This window comes from Rhinoderma darwinii, chromosome 8 (genome assembly GCF_050947455.1).
Source record: "Rhinoderma darwinii isolate aRhiDar2 chromosome 8, aRhiDar2.hap1, whole genome shotgun sequence".
Taxonomy (NCBI): domain Eukaryota; kingdom Metazoa; phylum Chordata; class Amphibia; order Anura; family Rhinodermatidae; genus Rhinoderma; species Rhinoderma darwinii.
The window spans coordinates 38596331-38613121 of NC_134694.1; the positions used below are offsets into that span (position 1 = coordinate 38596331).

General features: G+C 42.3%; 1 protein-coding gene across 2 annotated transcripts in view; it reads right to left on the bottom strand.

The window, feature by feature from the left end:
• SHROOM4 (shroom family member 4) overlaps nt 1-16791 on the bottom strand; it is a 250091-nt gene that overhangs the window by 47447 nt on the left and 185853 nt on the right. For both annotated transcript variants that reach the window (XM_075835604.1, XM_075835605.1), the window contains one exon: nt 9016-9219. In XM_075835604.1, coding sequence (XP_075691719.1) covers nt 9016-9219 — 204 coding nt within the window. The remainder of the gene's footprint in view (nt 1-9015; nt 9220-16791) is intronic.

Below are 16791 nucleotides of genomic sequence, written 5' to 3' on the forward strand. Positions count from 1 at the left end.
TTATATATTAGAAACCACCCATAAGTCACCCAATTTTTTAAAGAAAAATCAAAGTATTCAAAACAGCATTTAGAAAGTTTCTTAACCCTTTAGGGTATGTGCACACGCTAGCTTGCTTTTACGTCTGAAAAGACAGACTGTTTTCAGGAGAAAACAGCTGCGTAGTTTCAGACGTAAAAGCTCCTTCTCGCATTATGCGAGGCGTCTTTGACGCCCGTAAATCTTGAGCTGCTCTTCATTGACTTCAATGAAGAACGGCTCAAATTACGTAGCAAAGAATTGTCCTGCACTTCTTTGCCAAGACAGTCAATTTACGCGTCGTCGTTTGACAGCTGTCAAACGACGACGCGTAAATTACAGGTCGTCTGCACAGTACGTCGGCAAACCCATTCAAATGAATGGGCAGATGTTTGCCGACATATTGTAGCCCTATTTTCAGACGTAAAACGAGGCATAATACGCCACGTTTACGTCTGAAAATAGGTCCTGTGAACCCAGCCTTAGGGTTAAAGCAAATTGGAGGTGTAATTTCATGAATAATTTATTTTATTTTTTTAGAAAATCCATTTTAATCCATTTTTTTTTCTGTAACACAGAAGGTTTTACTAGAGAAACACAACCCAATATTTATTGCCCAGGTTCTGCAGTTTTTAGAAATATCCCACATGTGGTCCTAGTGCGATAGTGGACTGAAACACCGGCCTCAGAAGCAAAGGAGCACCTAGTGGATTTTGGGGTCCCCTTTATTTTAGAATATCTTTTAGGCCCCATGTCAGGTTTAAAGAGGTCTTGTGGGTCTAAAACAGTAGAAACACCCCCAAAAAGACACAATTTGACACCAAACTACAACCCTCAAGGAATTTAGATAGGGGTACAGTGAGCATTTTGACTCCACAATTTTTTTGCTGAATTTAGTGGAATCTCCATTTTTTATTTTAAAAAAATACCTTAGAAATTATACATTTTTACAAGGCATAAAGGAGAAAAAGCACCCCAGCATTTGAAAAGCAATTTCTCCTAATTACGGCAATGCCCCATATTTGGCAATAAACTTCTGTTTGTACCCACGGCAGGGCTCAGAAGGGAAGGAGAACCATTTTGCTTTTGGAGCTCCAGTTTTGCTGGAATGGTTTTCGGTGCCATGTCAAATTTGCATAGCCCCAGAGGAACCAAAATAGTCGAAAACCTACAAAAGTGACCCCATTTGGCAAACTACAGTCCTTATCGAGGGGTATAGCGAGCATTTTGATCTCACAGTTTGTTTGTTTTTGCTAAATTTTGTGTAATTAGGTTGTGAAAATGAAAATCAAAGTTTTTTTTCTAATAAAATGTAGTTTTAGCTGAGATTTTTCCATTTTCACAATAGATAAAGGAGAAAAAGCACCCCATAATTCGTAAAGCAAACTCTTCTGAGCACGGCAATACCCCATATGTTATAATAAACTGCTGTTTGGTCACACGGCAGGGCTTGGAAGGGAAGGAGTGCTATTTGGCTTTTGGAGCTCAAATTTAGCTGGAATGGTTTTCGGGTTTCATGTCACATTTTCAAAACCCCTGAGGTACCAGAGTACAGTGGAAGCCCCCAAAAAGTGACCCCATTTTGATCCCACAGGTGTTTTTCATTAGAAATTAATTAACACTTTCAGGATTGAGCCATATTTTGCTTTTTAATTTTTCACTCCCGTCCTTCCAAGAGCCATAATTTTGTATATCAATAGAGTGGTGTGAGGGCTTATTTTTTTGCAGGAGGAGTTGTAGTTTCTATTAGCACCATTTAAATTACCATATAATGTGCTGGGAAACTGAAAAAAAAATAATTTTGAAGGCTGAAATTGGAAAAAAACTGATTCCTCCATGGTTTGAGTTTAGTTTTTACGGATTTAACGGTAAAAATGCTAACAAAACTTTATTCTGCCGCTCAATATGATTACGGAGAAATCAAATTTATATAGTTTTTTTTTTTTATATTTTACTACTTTTACAAAGAAGAAACTATTTGTTAAAAAAAAATTTTTTTGTTTCACCACAATGTGAGAGCCATAACTTTTTATTTTTTGGTCGATTGAGTGGTGTGACGGCTTATTTTTTGTGGGACGAGCTATAGTTTTTATTGGTACTATTTTTTGGTACATACAACTTTTTGATCACTTTTTATTAAAACATTTTTTATAGCTAAGGTAACCCAAAAAATTTTGTTATTTTTTTTTACATTACTTTAGAGTGAAAATGTTTATTTTTTTTTTTTTTTAACTTTTTTAATATATATTTTTTCACTACTAATAATTGTAATTTTTTTTTTTTTTACTTATTTTATTAGTCCCCCTAGGGGACTTGAACCAGAGATTGTTAGATACTAACGTATTGCAGTATATTGTAATTTTTACAGGACTTCTGTAACAGCGCGATCACTGTTCGTGTCCATTAGTCCCGGGTGTCAGCTGTAATACACAGCAGACTCCCACAGCGTATGGAGCGGGCTCACACCTGAGCTCTATACATCACCCCCCACACCACAACGTGCTATTATGTCATGGTGCGCAAAGGCGTTAATGCATAGCGGAGGGTGAAATTGCAATTTTCCGCTGATATGCCATTTTAGTGCACAATATGTTGTGCTCAGTTTGTGCCACTGAAGAGAAATACCTCATAAAATGTTAAGCGGGTTCTCCCGGGTATGAGATATGCGATAACATATCTGTGGACGTAAACTGCCGTTTGGGCACACTGCAGGGCTTAGAAGGGAGGAAGCGCCATTTGGCTTTTGGAGCGCAGATTTAGCTTGGGTTTTACTGGTATTTCAGTTTATAATGTGGGGGCATATGTAAGCTGTGCAGAGTACATCAGGGTATAATAAGAGGGTATAATAATGCAGTATATAAATAATAATCCGCAGATGTGTGTCGCACTGATAAATGGTGCCCGATCTTATCCGCTTTTGGAACACTGTGCACATTTTGTCTACATATTGAGAGCCATAACTTTTTTAGCTCCTTCCCTCTGTAAACAAGTTAATTGCTGCAGTCGCTATTGACCGCAGCATTTAACGCGTTAAACGGCTGCGATCAAAGTAAACTTTGATCACTACAGTTGGAGCAGGAGCCCGGCTGTCTGAGGACAGCCAAGCACCTGCTCCAGCCCGTGCAGGACTTAGACTAGGCTGTTGTGAAAAGGCGGTGGCCTAGCCTGAGGCCCCTTAGTGACTGCCGTGAAAACGCATATTGGTGGTCAGTAAGGGGTTAACTTCAAACTGAAGCAGTAAGAAGGAAGAGACAGAAAAAAAGTCACTCAAACTTCATACATGGAGTACTCCTATTCAGGGAGTAATAGCTGCTTCAGTTAGCGCTGCTAGAGAAATGTAAGGATATGTGCACACGTAGTGTTTTCAGGCGTATTTCGGGGCGTTTACGCCTCGAAAAATGCCTGAAAAAACGGAAGCCGAACGCCTAAAAAACATCTGCCTATTCATTTCAATGGGAAATATGGCGTTCTGTTCCAATGGGGTGTTTTTTTACGGCTCACTTTTCAAAAACAGCACGCAAAAAGACGCCCGCAAAAAAGAAGTGCATGCCACTTCTTGAGAAGTTTTTCATTGACGCTATAGAAAAAACGCTACAAAATACATCCGTAAAAAAAGTTGCGAAAATCGCGAGGAGCCTAAAAAACATCCCTTCCCTTGAAAACAGCTCCGTATTTTCAGACGTTTTTGATTTTGTGTGTGCACATACCCTAACTAACTGAAAACTAGCACAGTAAGAAAAGAGAATGTTCCCTTAGGAAACTAACTCAGTGCTTGTAGGCTCGGGCCCCTGTAGGGGAATAGAAGATGCAAAGGTTGATCCTAATGGCTTCCAAGATGTCAGATGCCCTCATGAGGCAAGTAGCAGCAGCTCTGTCCAGGAGGTCCTGTGTCCCGAGCAGTATCCATCCAAATGGAGGAGAGCAGAGGGGAACGCTGAAGCCCCGCCCACTGAGAACCACGATTGGCCACTGGTGGTCATGTGAGTAGACCGGCCAATAAAGATAGTCATATGATGAGGAGATAGGGAAAAAAGTGCGCTGGAGCGCTATTGGTGCATACTATAGAGAAGGTCCCGCCCCCGCCTGTGCAGTGAAGCGGAAATTATGGTGCCGCCTATCAGGGAGCACAGAGAGGATTTAGGGAAAGTTTGAGGGAATAAGCTGGTCCAGCCGATCGCCACAGTGCACAAGCGGTGGCCCGATTCAGGAGTTAAATAACTCCCAGATGTACTGACCAGCAGGAGCACCCCCTCAGTGTTACCGCCTTTACCAAAGGGATACTGGTGGGATAGTTGTTACAGTTGTTCCTTGTATGACAGAGGTACTGACGTTCTTGTCCCGCTTGTCTTTATAGCAGGGGCGTAGCTAGGGGGGGGCAGGCGGGGCACTTGCCCCGGGCGCAGTTCAGAGGGGGGCGCCAGAGCCCCCTCCTCCTGCACTATAATTGTACCTGTGTCGCAAGGACACAGGTACAATTAGAAGCAATGAATGACCGGGCACGTTCCGTGCCCGGCCATTCAGCGCCTCTCCACGAATGAAGCGACTGGTACCTTTTGTACCAGTGACGCTTCCATCGATGAAAGGCGCTGACTGACTGGCAGGCAGGGAAAGTCATCCTGCCCAGCCAATCAGCGCCTTTCATAGACGCCGCGTTCAACCCCCAGGAGACCTGCGCAGAAGAGAGCAGGTCTCCATGGATGCCGGACGGCGTGGGAGCGGGAATAAGGTGAGTTTGAATTTTTTTTTTAATTGTAATAGAAGTGTGGCTGTATCTGCGGGGGGGGGGGGGGGGGGGACGACTTTGTCTACGAGGGTGTCTATTTACAGGGGGACTATATCTACAGGGCTGGGCTATATACAGGGGGACTATATCTACAGGGCTGGGCTATATAGAGGGGGACTATATCTGCTGGGCTATATACAGGGGGACTATATCTACAGGGGGGCTATATACAGGGGGACTATATCTACAGGGGGGCTATATACAGGGGGACTATATCTACAGGGGGGCTATATACAGGGGGACTATATCTACAGGGGGGCTATATACAGGGGGACTATCTACAGGGGTGGGCTATATACAGGGGGACTATATCTGCTGGGCTATATACAGGGGGACTATATCTACAGGGGGGCTATATACAGGAGGACTATATCTACAGGGGGCTATAAACAGGGGGACTATATCTACAGGGCTGGGCTATATACAGGGGGACTATATCTGCTGGGCTATATACAGGGGGACTATATCTACAGGGGGGCTATATACAGGGGGACTATATCTACAGGGGGGCTAAATACTGGAGTGGGCTGTCTATAGAGCACCATATACAGGGGTGGGCTATATAGTATATAGCCCCCTGTAGATATAGCCCACCCCTGTATATGGTGTTCCATAGATAGCCCACCCCAGTATATAGCCCCCCTGTAGATATAGTCGCCCTGTATATAGCCCACCCCTGTATATAGCCCCCCTATGTATAGCCCACCCCTGTAGATATAGCCCCCCTGTGTATAGCCCACCCCTGTATATAGCCCCCTTGTACATATAGTCCACCCCTGTATATAGTGCTCCACAGATAGCCCACCCTTGTATATAGTATATACAGGGGTGGGCTATCTAGTGGAGCACTATATACAGGGGTGGACTATATGTACAAGGGGGGGCTATATACAGGGGTGGGCTATCTGTGAAACACTATATACAGGGGTGGACTATATGTGGAGCACTATATACAGGGGTGGGCTATATCTACAGGGGGGCTACATACAATGTTGGGCTATCTGTAGAGCTCTATATACAGGGGTGGGCTATATCTACAGGGGGCTATATACAGGGGTGGGCTATCTGTAGAGAACTATAGGGGGAGTTATTTGTGGGACACTATATACAGTGGTGGTCTATATGGGGGCACTATCTACAGGGGCTCTATGGCAGGCACTATCTACAGGGGGCTCTATGGCAGGCACTATCTACAGGGGGCACAGTGTGTGTGTGGGACACGGTGTATGGTGCTATTATAATTAGAGGTGCAGTGTATGGCGCTATTATATTTAGGGGTGTACTGTGTGGTATAATGATAACTTTATATTTATTTATAGGTGCAGAAATGTTGAAAAAGTGAGAAGCTGAAGACATCTAAGCGGCAAACTGCAGAAATGGACCGGGAGAAGTTATCATAGAGGTCTGGACCAAATGGAGAAAAAGAACTAGAATCTGAGACGTCACCGGTGAGTCACTTAATGTAAATGATCATTCTGCCTCTAATCAGTAATGTAGTCACTGTATGATCTGCAGCGAGATGATGGGTGATATGATTATGATAGGATTTATTTTTTGTGAAACGGCATCTCCCAGCATATCCTTATCATTGTTCGGGCCATGCTGGGAGATGTAGTTTTACGCCGTACACACCTATACAGCAGGGGTTGCACTAAATTGAGCTGTATTGCTGGTGTTGTATATATGTAGTGAGCTTGGTTCTTGTGTTGTGTATAGAACCATATTGCTTGTGAAATGTGCAAATAATTTTATGCTCCCGTTACATAAAAAGAAATGACACGTCGATTGGTAGAGAAAACAAACACGGCGAGGGGGAAGGAGATGTCGGGAAAGAGGTTGGGGGGGGGGGCGCCAAACTGAATCTTTGCCCCGGGTGCTGGAGAACCTAGCTACGCCTCTCCTTTATAGGCAGGTTGGACAACAGTGAATTTGCGCATGACACTCTGCGCCCGCCGAAAGGGAACACAGAGACCCAGTGACCCTAGTTCTTCATGATGAAAAGAATAGAATAACAAGAAAATTCTTGATTGAGACTCTGCTGCTATCAGCAGAACTGTCTGCCTCCTACGACACTAAGCTAAGACTGAATACCTCAGAGTCTATGGGAAGGGTATATCCTGTAGGAGGAGTCACTTTTTTTTATTTCACAGTCAAGCCTCCTAGTAGTAACCGCATATACCACGGTCTGTGTACCCCAATGTGACAAACAAGAAAATCTACCATGCATTTTATATGGGTGTCATGCACCAATATATGCATCCATATAACAGAAAATATATGTTAAATTTACACCATTTATTCTGCGAGTTGTTACAATTACGGCGATACCAAATTTATATAGTTTTATTTATGTTTTACAACTTTCGAACAATGAAAACACTTATTTTTAAAAAAGTATTTGTTTTTGTTTAGGCGTATTCTAAGAACCATAACTTCTTTACTTTTCAAGCGATGTAGCTGTGTAAGGGCTTATTTTTTGCGTGAAAACCTGTAGTTTTTATTGTTGCTATTTTGGGGTACATACGACATTTTGATTATTTATTTTTTTATTGCATTTTTTTGGAAATCAGAGTGAACAGATAATAGCAATTCTGGCATTGTTTTTTCTTTTACTTTTTACAATGTTCAACGTGCAGGTTAAATAACATAATAGTTTTACCCAGCGCTGTTACAGGGCGTCATAAGTCCCCTTAATGACCACCGTGGAAAGGCATATGGGTGATAATTAATGATAAATGTAGGCTGTGACGGATGCCTTAGGCTCTGTTCACACTGAGTTTTTGCAGGCAGAAAAATCTGCCTCAAATTTCCATCTGGAATTTTGAGGCAGATTTTGATCTGCCTGCACGCCGTTTTGCTGCGTTTTTCTCAGCGTTTGCCCGCGGCCATTAATCGCCACGGGCAAATAGAGCAGAGAAAAACGCTTTTTCTGCCTCCCATTGATGTCAATGGGAGGTCAGAGATGTAAACGACCGAAGATAGGGCATGTTTGTGGGGGAAAAATGCCTCTGCCTCCCAATTAAATCAATGGGAGGTGTTTTCGGAAGTTTTTGGTGAGTTTTCCGATGTGGGTTCCGCATCAAAAAACGTATTGAAAAACGCTGTGTGAACACCCCCTAACAATGGCATCAGTCACCAATAGGCTATAATAGTATCCATTTAACGGTTACATCATGAACTTTCACGACCCTGTTCATGACGTATCCGTTAAGCAGGTACCATTATAGCCTATGGGTGACGGATGCCACTGTTTGGCAGCCATCGCGAGCTTCCTGATGCAGTAGAGACCACCATGCTCAAACATTCTGGCTCACCATGATGTAAGGCAATGTCAGCTGTGTGGGATCCTCTGGCAACCACACAGAGAACCCCTCCACCTGCACAGCGGCCCTAAAATACCTTTCGAGAAGCCTGAGACCATGGCTGCCTTTAAAGCAGCCTTTTGGCCTTTAAAGCAACCTTTTGGCCTAAGGAGCTATGTCACTGTAGCTTACCTGGGGTAGCCCCAGTGATGTAACTGGCCAGTGACATAGCTTACTCAGGCAGAGAAAGCAGCCAGGGACTCCAGCTGCTCGGAAGGTGCGATAGGGCCGCTGTGCGGGTGGGAGTTATCTGCGTGGATCTCAGATGATCCCGCAGAGCTGACATTGCCTTACATCATGCAAAGACAGGATGGCCAAAGTCTGTGGGCAAGGCGGCCTTGGTACATAGTCATGCTCCAGTGATAACTGTGTGTGTAATATATATATATATATATATATATATAAAATGACAGTTACATCACTGGAGTTTCTCGATGCATACATTCAACAAAGGCCTGTGACGGGTGGCATGTCATCCATGTTAACAAAACGCAGTGTATTTTGTTTGCGGAATCCAGTGGGATAGAAAAGCGTAGTCTATGCTATTCCATCCTTCAAGAAAATGTATACTGACGTATGCCAGCCTGAAGTAGTACACTCTTTTGGCCTCTCTCAGGCTAATGGAGCCCTATGTACACGCTGAACTTGCCTAGCGTATACGCTACACGTAGGGCATAAACGTGATGTGAAGGAGTCCTTAGCCCAAAGCTACAGTCTTCCCTCTGCTGGGGTCAAACACTATTTTTTTTACAAAATCTATATAAAAAAAAACTATAGAGCTACAATATGTAAACCAGATCTGTACACCTCAGATGATATATTACAATAAAAGGGTAAAGAAAAACAATTAACCTTTCTGAAATGGAAACTTCAGATTCTCTATCTGTCGACCAATCCTCTTCAGAGCATTGAAATCCACCTTCAAACATTTGCTCCAAAGCAGGAGAGCACAGCCCATCATGGACACCTGTAGGCAATGGTTCCACTGTGACAGACTCTGAGCACAATAACTGAGCAATAATGTCACGTTCATCAGCTTCTTTAGATTCGGATGCACTGCTGGGAGAAGAAGGAGGTTTTGAGGATCAAAGTGTGAGATGACTCCCTCAGTGAGAGTCCTGTGACAATCAATGCGCAATAATAAACATCAAAATATGGTTAGGGCCATATAAAAAATTGTGTTAGGGTTATACCATATACCTCTGAATGACTTACAACGCAGAACCTGCTGTAAGCCTAAATTAACTTTGCCAATTCACGGATTCACCAGTCCAGAGAATTAATTTACTTTCTTATCTACTAAATTTATCAAAATTGAATCTCAAACCTGACAAATCGCCCAATTCATCCTAATGGCCAGCAATCATTCAAACTCGAATTGTAAACGCAAAATATTTTCTCATCTCCATTTGTAGTGTTCTTTACTTTGCCCCACATTAGCACTAAAGCTCCCGGGACATTATCGGGACAGCAGATAGCAGGCCGAAGGAAGAGCGCCACTCACACACACACCCCCTGTAGAAAGTTCCACTCCACCTGTAGATATTGCCACCCCCCTGTAGATAGTGCCCCACAAACCACACCCTGTTGACAGTGCTATCCTCCCCTCCTTGCAGATAGCTCCATTGGGGCTACCTCTAGGAGTGGAATCCCCAGCCAGTTTGTTGCCGACGCTCTGGCTGGGAATTCCTGTCCTGGAAGAGCCCCTGACATCAATGGTCAGGGATTCCACTCCAAGAGGTGGCCCCTGACGTCACTGTCCATATATGGACAGTGACTTCAGGGGCTCCTCCAGGAGCGGAATCCCCGGCCAGAGCGTCGGTAACGCTCTGGCTGGGGATTCCACTCCTAGAGGGAACCCCAATGGAGCTATATACAGGGAGAGGGGTGTAGTGCTGTCGACAGGGTGGGACATTATCTATAGGTGGGTGTATGTGGCACACAATCTACAGGGGGTGTGTGCGGCATTAACTATAGAGATGGTGTGGCAATATCTACAAAGGGGTGGGTGTGGAAATATCTACAGGAAACACTGTGGCTTTATCTACAGGAAGCACTGTGGCTTTATCTACAGAGGGCACTGTGGCTTTATCTACAGAGGGCACTGTGGCCCCATCTACAGAGGGAACTGTGGAACCATCTCCAGGGGGTACTGTGACACTATGTACAGAGGGAACTGTGGCATTATCTACAGAGGGAACTGTGACTTATTTAGAGTGTGGGGGGTGGCACTATCTACAGAGGGTGCTGTGGCATTATCTATGGGGAGCTGCGGCACTATCTACAGAGGGCACTGTGGCATTATATACAGAGGGCACTGTGACACTATCTAAAAAGGGGCTGCCCAATCTTGTCATTGTTGTGTCTGCCAAACACTGCCAACTGAGCAGCCAGACTGCATTTAGCGAAACTTAAACTGGAAAACTGGATGTTAAAATAAGCGCGTGGAGTAAACTCACAAATTTCTGGTAAGTTTAAACCTAGTGGTATTATTATGGTAATGTAGTATTGTTATAGTAGTTAAAAAAAAAAATTAACCCCCTTCCCCACATCCGCCGTATATATACGACGCACGCCAGGTGGGGGAGTATGGAGCGTGTTCACAGGCTGAGCCCGCTCCATAGGACGAGCGTGTCGGCTGTGTGTTAGGAGCGGGCTCCTTACTTCTCTTCGTTAACACCCAGCTTCTGGCAGTGCACAGACACACAGCGTGTTCTCGAGACATCACGCTGTGACGTCACTTCCTGCCCCAGGTCCTGCATCGTGTCGGACGAGCGAGGACACATCGGCACCAGGCGACAGAGGCTACAGTTCATTCTGCAGCAGCATCGGCGTTTGCAGGTAAGTCGATGTAGCCTCTGTCGCCTGGTGCCGATGTGTCCTCGCTCGTCCGACACGATGCAGGACCTGGGGCAGGAAGTGACGTCCCAGCGTGATCTGTCGAGAACACGCTGTGTGTCTGTGCACTGCCAGAAGCTGGGTGTTAACGAAGAGAAGTGGATGATGCTGATTCGTCAGCATCATACACTTCTATTCACAACGCCCAGCTAGTAAAAGAAGTAAAAACGTCCAGATGTACATACACAATACACGCCCACTTGTACATAACTTTAAACACGCCCAGTTGTACTTAAGAAAGCCTCATTTGCATAAATATAAAAATGGTCATAACTTGGTCAAAAATGCTCGTTTTTGAAAAAAACAAAACGTTACTCTTATCTACATTGCAGCGCCGATCTGCTGCAATAAGAGATAGGGGTTGCAAAATCTGGTGACAGAGCCTCTTTAAAATATATTCTAATAAAAAAGAGGCCTCAAAATGCACTAGGTGCTTCTTTGCTTCTAGGGCTTGTGTTTTATTCCACGAGCGCAGTAGAGCCACATGTGGGACATTTCTAAAAACGGCAGAATCATGTACAATACATATTTAGTAGTGTTTCTCTGGTAAAACCTTCTGTGTTACAGAAAAAAAATTGAATAAAATTGAAATTCAGCAAGAAAAATGAAATTTGCAAATTTCACCTCCACTTTGCTTTAATTCCTGTGAAATGCCTGAAGGGTTAGGGTTAGGGTTTCTAAATGCTGTTTTGAATACTTTGAGGGGTCTAGTTTTTAAAATGGGGTATTTTATGGGGGTGTCTAATACATAGGCCACTCAAAGCCACTTCAGAACTAAAGAGGTACCGTAAAAAAAAGGCTTGAAAATTTCTTAAAAATATGAGAAATTGCTGTTTATGTTCTAAGCCTTGTAACGTCCAAGAAAAATAAAAGAATGTTCAAAAAATGATGCCAATCTAAAGTAGATATATGTAAAATGTGGACTAGTAACTATTTTGGGTGGTATAACTGTCTGTTTTACAAGCAGATGCATTTAAATTCTGAAAAATGCTATTTTTTCAAAATTTTCTCTCAATTTTGCAATTTTTCACCAATAAACACTGAACATATCGACCAAATTTTACCACGAACATGAAGCCCAATGTGTCACGAGAAAACAATCTCAGAATCGCTTGGATAGGTTTAAGCATTTCGACGTTATTACCACATAAATTGAAATATGTCAGATTTGAAAAATGGACTCTAGGCTGCGCCTAGGCCCAAACTAGGCTGCGTCCTTAAGGGGTTAATATTTATTTACTACATTATATGGTACAATAAATGGTGCTGTGAAAATCTACAACTCGTCCTGCAAAAAACAAGTCCTCATACGGCAATATTGATGAAAAAATAAAGGGGGGGGGAACAAAAGTGAAAATCCGAAAAAAGGCTGCGGCGGGAAAGGGTTAATTAACAGTAATTTTGTATTGTATCAAATTGAAAAGTAATGCGGCCCGTCAATTTATTCTATGTTCGGCCCATTTACCAGGCCATGCTTGAGACCCCTGGTCTAGTGTGTTATAAAGTTGTCTTATCTATTGGGCTACTTCATCTTCAAAGTTGTTACCTTTCTCTACTTCTAGACTACATCCAATTTTTGCCATACAGCGGAGGTTTTTTTTCTCCAAATCCCCCCAAAATACATACTGCAAAGAAAGGGTTTCACAGGTTATCTACACAGTTGCATCCTGGATATTTGCATATCTGGATACAGTTGCTTTTTTTCCCCTTTTTTTCTTTTTTACTGGACATAAGTGCAGCCTGGTGTGAACAGAACCTTATGGTCTGTGTTTGAGACTATATGGGCTTCTATACTCTGGTTGTCTACACAGCATAGCCCACTACCTGCTAACGAGAATTAAAGTAATGTCTTTAAATGTGAAAGGACTGAAGAGCCCTATAAAATAAAAAAAAATCCTTGCTGTGGAAGAAAACACGCAGATTAATTTAAACCTTTGGTTCCTCAAAGTTGATCAACTTTGTTTTTATCAGTATTAGGCTTAGCGTTGTCAGAGGCACACAGGAGCCGCTGTCACTGACGGATTTGGCTGTCAGCTGTGTGTGCTGCTACTATGTACAGAGGACACAATGCACCTAAACTGAGCAAACGTTTTAAGTAAAGTACTGTATATTACAAAAGTGCAAAGTATCCCAAAATATATACACATCATTAAAAAAAAAAAAAAGGCACCAAAGGTTTACATAGCGTTTAAACCATAGTCTCCAGGAGACCCACATATTCAAAATGAAACCTACTCAGTTTTCTAATAACAAATTCCTTTAGGCCCCATGCAGACGACCGTAAAAATCGTCCGTGATTGCGGACCATAATTACAATACGCAATTACGGACACTTTCACATCTATTGTCCAGGAACACCTTCCTGTATATTGACGGGAAGGTGTCCGGGCCTTAGAAAGTCGCCACAAAACTATAGGACATGTCCTATCTTTTGCTTTTTACAGAGCGTGCTCCCATACTTTGCTGTCCGGAGGCTGACGGCGGCCGGCCGTGCCTGCAATCACGGGCTGTGATTATGGGCACGGCTGTGTGCATGAGGCCTTAGAACAGCCAAACAAACTCTTAAAAAAGTAGTATAATGTGTTAACAGAGGCTTCAGGTAATGCACTCTTTTACCAATGACTATGACAGATCTATTATTCTTATCTGCATACTTAATAATGTAGAATTCACTCTGGTCAATGTCTATATTTCATACACCGGCAAATGTAAATTCTTCACTCACAAGTTCACAGGGGCTTTTTGCTGCTCTGAAGTGCTTTCAACACCATTGGTGACTCAAATGAAATATCACTAGACCACATAGAAAGTGAGAATTCACTCGGAAACAATTATTCTGGAAAAAAAGACTTTTTAGACATCTGAAAGCTTCAACATGCCTTAGAGCACGAGGCAACTTCCATTCCATTCCCAAGTAGATATGTTTACCTCAGACAGGCAGCTTCTTGACCAAATCAGCATCTGCATTAGACATTAAACTGCAGTACCACGCCATCAACACAATATTAACTAAAAATGCAACACATATCTCTGATTATGTTTGGTGTAACACAAGTGACATGGAAAAGTCCTTAGGCTGTGTTCACATCTGCATTGGAGGCTACATTAGGAGCCTTCATCGCAGATCCTGTCAATAATGCAGGACAAAGTAAAATGACCGATGGAAACCAGACGGACCCCAGTATATTCAATTGGGCCTGCCGGGTGTCATTGGTGTAAGTCATGCTTCGTTGTTCTACTCCTATGATAGAGTAGAATAACAAAAATAAACAAATAATTTTGGTATCTCCATAATCGTATCGACCCGCAGAATAAAGTTAACAAGTAAATAAAGGCACAAGGTGAACGCCGAAAAAGAATAATACAAATCAATTTCAGAAGTGCTGTTCTTTGCTCTCCTCTTCCAAAAATGAAATTAAAAGCTATCAAAAAGTCGCAATGTATCCCAAAATGGTAACAATAAAAACTACAGCTTGTTTTTTGTTTCTAGATTATATAGTGTTTTTCAAAAATAAACACTGAATGTATCAACCAAATTTTACTACTAACATAAAGTACAATGTGTCACTACAAAACAATTTCAGAATTGCTTGGATAAGTAAAAGCATTCCAAATTACCACATAAAGTGACACATCAGATTTAAAAAAACGAGGCTCTGTTAGCAAAGTCAAAACTGGCTGGAACGACAGGGGTTTAATACCAATTTATAAACTGACATTTTACTTACTGGAATGCTTATAAAGCATTTATGAAAGGCACATTTATTAAGTTGGGAGGTTTCATCAAAAGACTCAGAGTCAGAAGTTCAGTCTTTTTCGCTGCGGATTCAATCTCATGAATTGCTCAATAAAGAAAATTCAGCCCAATCCATAACTTGTGAGACATTTTTAATGCAGACTGAAATCACGATCACGTCTCTTGCACAAATTAATTTCTATCGAAGAAGTTGGAGATGACCTCACTTCCAAGATACCAAAATTGGGAACATACTGGTGAAACAGCTAAAAATAAAGCATCAAAGAAAAAAAAAAAAAAAAAAGGGGGGTTTCTTATTTAAATTCTTACCATGACCAAATTACTAACTACCCACTAAGATGTAAAAAAAAAAAAAAAAGACCCTGTACTATAGCAAAACACACTCCAGCTGTATCAGCTTTTACAAAGGACCTTGTCTTCCAAAAATATCTCATATATATATAATTTTCCGAAAAGGAAATCAACATCACTATGAAGTCATTTCCTTTAAACAAATCATCCGGACTAGACAGGTTTCCTATTTTTTTTTCATAAAAAGTTTAGGCATATCCTCCCTAAATGTTTCTGCTGGTTCCTTCAGGGTGCAGTCATACGTATTTGCCTTGTATTTCTGCAGTGTATGTTTAAGCTTAAAACTTTACAATATATGCCCATGGGAAAAATAATCTGCAACGCACTAACTAGAGAAATCTAAGTAGCAGAATATTTTTAGGCATACATTGTCGTTTTCTGCAGTGTATATTTACACTGGGGCAATTCAATGCAAGTACACGCACTAGCCCATCACTGCTATGACAATTGACATTACCAAAACCAGAGAAAAGCCCTAACAAACCCATCCTCCAACTTTAGGCCTATTTCCCTACTAAAATCCAATGATAAAATATATGCCAAACATTTCTCGTAGTTTGATAAAAGTACTCCTGTTCCCCAAAAGAGAATAGGTGGGGTTTATAAAAAACAGTCAGGCCCCTGACAAACACTATATCACTCAATTTATTTAGAACTGCAGAACTTTAGAAGACCCACCACATTGGCAACCCTTGATGCTAAAAAAATTTTTTGATTGAATAACTGGATCTAAGCTTTTTTGGCTTAAAACATTGGCCCACAAGGACCAATTTATAAATATAAAAGCCTTATATTATTAACCCCACAGAATGAGCAGGCCTATTCTGGTCTTAAAGGAACAGTGTCATCAGAAATTATTTTTTTATATGTTAAAGATGTTAGTGCTTTATTAAAAACTTTTATATTTATTTGTGTGTTTGTGTTTTACTTTTTCTTATTTTTACACTTTTTCTTCCCTATGGGGGCTGCCATTTTTTGTTCCATTTCTGTGTGTGTCGATTAACGACACATACAGACATGGAATACGGCAGCCACAGTCCCATAGGGACTGCGAACGGCTCCCGTCCCATTGACTGCAGTGTACGGCGTCTGTGTGGGAACTGCGCATGCGCCGCTCCCACACAGTCCTATTCGAAATTGGCGCCGTCCGGCGCCATTTTCCTGTGGACCGGAAGTCGCGGCCGGACAGTAATATTACTACTTCCGGTCGCGGCTTCCGGATTACTGCAATTGCACCAGCGGCAGCAAACGGAGCGGACGGGCCGGAGGGAGCCGCGGCGGCAGGAGCAGGTAAGAGATTTCAATGTATGTTCGTGTTTGTGTGTGTTTACTACTGTATGTAAACCTACTACACTGTGGGTTAGCTCAAAAAATGGCGACACACAGTGTAGGAGGTTACACCGTTCAAACCCCTCGTTTATCCCGGCACTAGCCAGGATAAAGGAGGGGGGGATGCTGAGAGCTCACTAGAGCGAGGGCTTTTAACCCAATGTTGCAATGCTGCAATTTTGGGAACAGCTCCATCTAGTGACCAAAAATGGGTAGTATTATAAATTAGAAATAATTTATAATATTTCCTGGACTCGTGCAAAAAAATAAAAAAAATTTGAACAATGTTTAAC